The 8,285-nt window shown below is 50.1% G+C and overlaps 1 protein-coding gene across 1 annotated transcript in view; it reads right to left on the reverse strand.

Annotated features, from left to right (window-relative positions):
• Positions 1–521: 521 nt before the first annotated feature.
• Positions 522–8,285, reverse strand: part of LOC106564018 (carbohydrate sulfotransferase 12) — a 22,911-nt gene continuing 15,147 nt past the window's right edge. The window contains exons 2-5 of the mRNA XM_045690577.1: positions 5,809–6,449; positions 4,241–4,381; positions 2,650–2,976; positions 522–2,416 (exon numbers count right to left, since the gene is read on the reverse strand). Coding sequence (XP_045546533.1) covers positions 2,144–2,416; positions 2,650–2,976; positions 4,241–4,381; positions 5,809–6,360 — 1,293 coding nt within the window. The 5' untranslated portion in view covers positions 6,361–6,449 and the 3' untranslated portion in view covers positions 522–2,143. The remainder of the gene's footprint in view (positions 2,417–2,649; positions 2,977–4,240; positions 4,382–5,808; positions 6,450–8,285) is intronic.

The raw sequence follows: 8,285 nt of genomic DNA on the forward strand, positions 1-8,285 counted from the left end.
AGTACAATTGACAACCGTGACTATGACTGCTAAACCCCCACCTTACTGAAGCACATATTCTTCCTATCATTCTGTGCTCTACTCACAGGAATCCACTCAGGATCCCTCACCCTGCTGTACCCATCTTCCTCTTCCCCCTTCTTCACTGCTTTGGCATACGACACTCAATACTCTAATGCTGCCAGCCTCAACCTGCCTTTCTCTCACCAGACTCCTCCGATCTCCAGCCCATGGGCACCCCCAACAACTAACACATACAACTTTTATCCATTGATAGTAAACATTCCTTCGTCTCATGCCCTCCTGCACACTTCTCACATCTAGGAATCTCCATTTTGGAGGACATATATTTCCATTGTTAGGTCGATCACTCGAATATCTTGTCAATGTAATAGACAATCTTTGGTACTTTCCAATGGTTTTATACTGTATGTCAAACAGCAGCATCACCGACCAGAAATACATACACACACAAATAATAAATTGGTTTAACCTATTTAAAAATAAGCAAATATGCAGTCCAAAATCGTCAAAACATTTATTCAATTTTACCAAATAACTGCATTCATTTTAAAGAGTGAGGCAGACATGCAGTGATACATTACTAAACATTTGGTCCAGTGTATCTGCCACATGTCATGGCTCCTGAGCGGCACAGCGGTCTAAGGCACTGCATCTCAGTGCAAGAGGTGTCACTGCAGTACCTGGTTCGAATCCAGGCTGTATCACATCCAGCTGTGATGGGGAGTCCCATAGGGCGACACACAATTGGTAGGCCGTCATTGTAAATAAGAATTTGACCTTAAAATATTACCTACCTTTATAAATAAATAATAATGATATACAATTGAACTCTACTCTCTGTGTGAAAGTGGGATAAAACACACACAAATGACTAAGCAATTTATTTCCCCAAAAAACTTTATTTAAAAAAGTTTTTTACAGCACTATTCCCTTTAGAAAGAAAACACTTAAATGGTTCTTCTCTCCTGATCGTGGAGAGCTAAAGGGTTGTGTTAGCTCCCCAAGTTAATGCCTAGGCTTTAGCTCAGTGGGCTAACAGCACAGCCTTGCGGCGGCTTGCATGTATAAAGGGTTCGAATCCACGGTTCTCAGCCACATGTGTAAGGTATCAAGTGATGGAGTAGACTCTCTGGTTTAGGATACCCAAACAGCCTGTCAGTGATGGAGCACTCTCTGGTTTAGGATACCCAAACAGCCTATCAGTGATGGAGCAGACTCTCTGGTTTAGGATACCCAAACAGACTGTCAGTGATGGAGCAGACTCTCTGGTTTAGGATACCCAAACAGCCTGTCAGTGATGGAGCAGACTCCCTGGTTTAGGATACCCAAACAGCCTATCAGTGATGGAGCAGACTCTCTGGTTTAGGATACCCATACAGCCTGTCAGTGATGGAGCAGACTCTCTGGTTTAGGATACCCAAACAGACTGTCAGTGATGGAGCAGACTCTCTGGTTTAGGATACCCAAACAGCCTGTCAGTGATGGAGCAGACTCTCTGGTTTAGGATACCCAAACAGCCTGTCAGTGATGGAGCAGACTCTCTGGTTTAGGATACCCAAACAGCCTGTCAGTGATGGAGCAGACTCTCTGGTTTAGGATACCCAAACAGCCTATCAGTGATGGAGCAGACTCTCTGGTTTAGGATACCCATACAGCCTGTCAGTGATGGAGCAGACTCTCTGGTTTAGGATACCCAAACAGCCTGTCAGTGATGGAGCAGACTCTCTGGTTTAGGATACCCAAACAGCCTGTCAGTGATGGAGCAGACTCTCTGGTTTAGGATACCCAAACAGCCTGTCAGTGATGGAGCAGACTCTCTGGTTTAGGATACCCAAACAGCCTGTCAGTGATGGAGCAGACTCTCTGGTTTAGGATACCCAAACAGCCTATCAGTGATGGAGCAGACGCTCTGGTTTAGGATACCCAAACAGCCTGTCAGTGATGGAGCAGACTCTCTGGTTTAGGATACCCAAACAGCCTGTCAGTGATGGAGCAGACTCTCTGGTTTAGGATACCCAAACAGCCTGTCAGTGATGGAGCAGACTCTCTGGTTTAGGATACCCAAACAGCCTGTCAGTGATGGAGCAGACTCTCTGGTTTAGGATACCCAAACAGCTTGTCAGTGATGGAGCAGACTCTCTGGTTTAGGATACCCAAACAGCTCAAAGTCTGGCTCATACAAACTGTACAGCTTCCTCCTCAACTCGGCCGGAACCTCAGCGAACCAATCCCGTTCCCAGCTGGCCGCCGTGCGGTTCCGGTTGCTAGACGGGAACTTTATCTGGTCTTCCAGGCCCAGGATCCGGAGCAACTGATCCGAGTCGTCCTCCAGGTTTTCCAGCGTGCCGATGAAATCATACTGGATCTGACAGGGGTGACAGAGCCGGTACACCTGGGGAGGAGAACAAGTTAACTTGAGTACAGTTGGGTTGAGAGCACACACACACACACACACACACACACACACACACACACACACACACACACACACACACACACACACACACACACACACACACACACACACACACACACACACACACACACACACACACACACACACACACACACACACACACACACACACGCACACACACACAAACACACACACACACACACACACACCTGGCGCCAGTGTTCGTTGAATGGCTGCTCCTGCTCCGTCTGGGGGTCGAGGAGATACCGGACGAACTCCGAGAACGACGGCTGGATCCCCGCTTTCAACGCCTCCGCCGCTGACTCCGGAACCCTGGAGGTCCCGTTTTCCTTTCCATAACGACGTAGCATGACGGAGCCAAACTGGCGGTAGAAGTCTTCATTGGGCTGTTGGAACTTGTTCCGGAAGGCGGAGATGAGTCGGACGAAGGGGTCGCGGACAAACAGGAACTTGGTGTAACTCTGCAGTTTCACCCTCATCAGGTGACGGGAGAGACGGCCATACCTACGCCAGAACTATAGGAGGAGGAGGAGGGATGGGATGAGGGAGGAGGACAGGAGGGGGGAGAGTAGGGGAGTGGGGAGGGGGAGAGGGAGGGAAGATGAGAGGATAGGGAGGAGAGGGAGAGGAGGAGAGGGAGAGGAGGAGGAGAGGGAGAGGATAGGGAGGAAGGGGAGGGAGGGAGGGTGGGGAGGGAGGGAGGGAGGGAGGGTGGGGAGAGGGGGTGAGGGAGGTGATGAGGATGGATAGAGTAAAGAGAAGGAAGGGGGGATGAGGATGGATAGAGTAAAGAGAAGGAAGGGGGGATGAGGATGGATAGAGTAAAGAGAAGGGATAAAGAAGTAGGATGACGCTTCACTCTTCTTCACACACACAGTATACACACAGTATACAGACAGTATAGACACAGTATACAGACAGTATAGACAGTATACACACAGTATACACACAGTATACAGACAGTATACACACAGTATACAGACAGTATACACACAGTATACACACAGTATAAACACAGTATACAGACAGTATACACACAGTATACAGACAGTATAGACACAGTATACACACAGTATACAGACAGTATAGACAGTATACACACAGTATAGACACAGTATACAGACAGTATAGACAGTATACACACAGTATACACACAGTATACAGACGGTATAGACACAGTATACACACAGTATACAGACAGTATAGACACAGTATACACACAGTATACAGACAGTATACAGACAATATACACACAGTATATAGACAGTATAGACAGTATACAGACAGTATACACACAGTATACAGACAGTATACACACAGTATACAGACAGTATACACACAGTATACAGACAGTATACACACAGTATACACACAGTATAGACAGTATACACACAGTATACAGACAGTATAGACACAGTATACAGACAGTATAGACAGTATACACACAGTATACAGACAGTATACAGACAGTATAGACACAGTATACAGACAGTATAGACAGTATACACACAGTATACACACAGTATAGACACAGTATACACACAGTATACACACAGTATACACACAGTATACAGACAGTATAGACACAGTATACAGACAGTATAGACAGTATACACACAGTATAGACACAGTATACAGACATTATAGACACAGTATACAGACAGTATAGACAGTATACACACAGTATAGACACAGTATACAGACAGTATAGACACAGTATACAGACAGTATAGACAGTATACACACAGTATAGACACAGTATACACACAGTATACAGACCTTGGAGAAGGTGAGGTGCAGGGAGGAGTTGTGTATGAGGTCAGGGGGCAGGGCCTGGGGGTCGCGGTAAGGTTGTCCATCTGGAGCCAGCAGACCCTCAGAGAGAACCACCATTACACGCTTCCAGTTGGTACATGCTACCTAGAGAGAGGAGGAGAGGAGGTGGAGGTGGAGGAGAGGAGGTGGAGGAGAGGAGGATGTGGAGGAGAGGAGGGGGGGAGAGGAGGAGAGGAGGTGGAGGTGGAGGAGAGGAGGTGGAAGAGGTGGAGGAGAGGAGGGGGAGAGGGAGAGGAGGAGAGGAGGAGGAAGGAGGTGGAGGAGGAGAAGGAAGTGGAGGAGAGGAGGTGGAGGAAGTGGAGGAGGAGAGGAGGTGGAGGAGAGGAGGAGAGGAAGTGGAGGAGAGGAAGTGGAGGAGAGGAAGTGGAGGAGAGGAGGAGAGGAGGTGGAGGAGAGGAGAGGAGGAGAGGAGGTGGAAGAGAGGAGGAGAGGAGGTGGAGGAGAGGAAGTGGAGGAGGTGGAGGAGAGGAGGAGAGGAGGTGGAGAGGAGGTGGAGAGGAGGTGGAGAGGAGGTGGAGGAGGTGGAGAGGAGGTGGAGGAGAGGAGGTGGAGGAGAAGAGGTGGAGGAGAGGAAGTGGAGGAGAGGAGGTGGAGGAGAGGAGAGGAAGTGGAGGAGAGGAGGTGGAAGAGAGGAGGAGAGGAGGTGGAGGAGAGGAGGTGGAGGAGGTGGAGAGGAGGTGGAGGAGAGGAGGTGGAGGAGAAGAGGTGGAGGAGAGGAAGTGGAGGAGAGGAGGTGGAGGAGAGGAAGTGGAGGAGGAGAGGAGGTGGAGGAGAGGAGGAGAGGAAGTGGAGGAGAGGAAGTGGAGGAGAGGAGGAGAGGAGGAGGAGGAGAGGAGGAGAGGAGGTGGAAGAGAGGAGGAGAGGAGGTGGAGGAGAGGAAGTGGAGGAGGTGGAGGAGAGGAGGAGAGGAGGTGGAGGAGGTGGAGAGGAGGTGGAGAGGAGGTGGAGAGGAGGTGGAGGAGGTGGAGAGGAGGTGGAGGAGAGGAGGTGGAGGAGAAGAGGTGGAGGAGAGGAAGTGGAGGAGAGGAAGTGGAGGAGAGGAGGTGGAGGAGAGGAGAGGAAGTGGAGGAGAGGAGGTGGAAGAGAGGAGGAGAGGAGGTGGAGGAGAGGAGGTGGAGGAGGTGGAGAGGAGGTGGAGGAGAGGAGGTGGAGGAGAAGAGGTGGAGGAGAGGAAGTGGAGGAGAGGAGGTGGAGGAGAGGAAGTGGAGGAGAGGAGGTGGAAGAGAGGAGGAGAGGAGGTGGAGGAGAGGAGGAGAGGAGGTGGAGGAGAGGAAGTGGAGGAGAGGAGGAGAGGAAGTGGAGGAGAGGAGGTGGAGGAGGATCAAATTTTTTTTATATCAACAGTTGTCACAAAGTGCTTTACAGATAGCCAGCCTAACACCCCAAACAGCAAGCAATGCAGATGCAGAAGCACAGTGTCTAGGAAAAACTCCCTAGAAGGCAGGAACCTAGGAAGAAACCTAGAGAGGAACCAGGCTCTGAGGAGCGGACAGTCCTCTTCCCCTCCCTACCTTGGGAACGTAGCAGTAGATGATCTCATGTCTGTCGTCTACTATCAGGTGGTTTAACTCCCGGTTGGGAATCTGGTCAAACGTCCGGAATTTTCCTGGGAATTCTAATGTTCCGTTCCCGTAACACATATCACTGATCCTCCTCCTCCTCTCCTCTTGTCTCCTCCCCTCCTCCTCTCTTTTCTCCTCCACCTGCCTCACTCTCTCCTCTTCTCGCTTCCCTTCCTCTCCTCTCCACATCTCCTCCAGCTCTGAGGAGTCTGTTACTTGGGGGAGGGGGTGTTCCTCCCCTGGGGGTTTGGGGGTCGCCCTCCTCCCCTCTCCAGGCCGGTCAGGCTCTGTGGTTCTGGGGGGTTTGTGGGTCGCTTGCTCCTCTGTGTCCCTGGGTGGGGTTTTGGTGGGTGTGGAGGAGCTGGGTGAGGTGGGGTGGGGGTGAGGGTCGTGGGGGTAGAGATTGAGCGCTCCCACGTCGTCCCAATAGAGGATGATGAGCAGGACCATTAACACAGACCCCAGCAGGAACGCCAGACGGAAGCATCGGGACGTTCCCATGGTTACCACAGCAGAGGGGGCGGAGTTATCTCAGCTCCATGGCCCGACGGTCACTAAGGGAAACACTTCCTGGTTGCCGACGACAACACCTGAGAGACAACAGGTGAAAAGAATCCAGGAGTCACACCAACACACACAAACTGTGTCAAAACATGTGGTAGAGTTAGTGGTTAGTGATCTGATCAAACACGTGGTAGAGTTAGTGGTTAGTGATCTGATCAACACGTGGTAGAGTTAGTGGTTAGTGATCTGATCAACACGTGGTCAAGTTAGTGGTTAGTGATCTGATCAACATGTGGTAGAGTTAGTGGTCAGTGATCTGATCAACATGTGGTAGAGTTAGTGGTTAGTGATCTGATCAACACGTGGTCGAGTTAGTGGTTAGTGACCTGATCAACATGTGGTAGAGTTAGTGGTTAGTGACCTGATCAACACATTGTAGACTTAGTGGTTAGTGACCTGATCAACACGTGGTAGAGTTAGTGAGTGGTTAGTGACCTGATCAAACACGTGGTCGAGTTAGTGGTTAGTGATCTGATCAACATGTGGTAGAGTTAGTGGTCAGTGACCTGATCAGGAAAAACTCCTAGCCCATGTATAAATATATACCTGTACATATTAATTTGTAATCCAATTCAAAACTTGCCTTGAGGCTACAGGTATGTGATCCCGCCGTCAGACGTCGCTGCCAAAGCACACCACAAAACAAGGAATCCAAAACGTATTTTCCAGGCTCCCCGTTTCCAAACACAGGTAATTTCATAGGCTACAGAGTCCCTCCATGATCAAAGCTAAACTGATGGGATTTAAATGATACAATATAGCAGCCGAGTAGATAACTTAGTTCAAAAACTGCATGATACCACCATACCTGAAGTCTACCTGAAGTCAACCTGAGGCCAACCTGAAGTCTACCTGAAGTCTACCTGAAGTCAACCTGAAGTTTACCTGAAGTCAACCTGAGGCCTACCTGAAGTCTACCTGAAGTCTACCTGAAGTCAACCTGAGGCCTACCTGAGGCCAACCTGAAGTCTACCTGAAGTCTACCTGAGGTCTACCTGAGGCCTACCTGAGGCCTACCTGAGGCCTACCTGAAGTCAACCTGAGGCCAACCTGAGGCCAACCTGAGGCCTACCTGAAGTCTACCTGAGGCCAACCTGAAGTCTACCTGAAGTCTACCTGAAGTCTACCTGAAGTCAACCTGAGGCCTACCTGAGGCCTACCTGAAGTCTACCTGAGGCCAACCTGAAGTCTACCTGAAGTCTACCTGAAGTCAACCTGAAGCCTACCTGAGGCCTACCTGAAGTCTACCTGAGGCCAACCTGAAGTCTACCTGAAGTCTACCTGAGGCCAACCTGAAGTCTACCTGAAGTCTACCTGAAGTCTACCTGAAGTCAACCTGAGGCCTACCTGAGGCCTACCTGAAGTCTACCTGAGGCCAACCTGAAGTCTACCTGAAGTCTACCTGAGGCCTACCTGAAGGCTACCTGAAGTCTACCTGAAGTCTACCTGAAGTCTACCTGAGGCCAACCTGAAGTCTACCTGAAGTTAACCTGAAGTCAACCTGAGGCCTACCTGAAGTCTACCTGAAGTCAACCTGAGGCCTACCTGAAGTCAACCTGAGGCCTACCTGAAGTCTACCTGAAGTCTACCTGAAGTCAACCTGAGGCCTACCTGAAGTCAACCTGAGGCCTACCTGAAGTCTACCTGAAGTCTACCTGAGGTCTACCTGAAGTCTACCTGAAGTCTACCTGAGGCCTACCTGAGGCCTACCTGAGGCCTACCTGAAGTCTACCTGAAGTCTACCTGAGGCCTACCTGAGGCCTACCTGAAGTCTACCTGAGGCCTACCTGAGGCCAACCTGAAGTCTACCTGAGGCCAACCTGAAGTCTACCTGAAGTCTACCTGAAGTCTACCTGAGGCCT

The sequence above is a fragment of the Salmo salar genome, chromosome ssa12, assembly GCF_905237065.1.
Source record: "Salmo salar chromosome ssa12, Ssal_v3.1, whole genome shotgun sequence".
NCBI classification, from domain to species: Eukaryota; Metazoa; Chordata; class Actinopteri; order Salmoniformes; family Salmonidae; genus Salmo; species Salmo salar.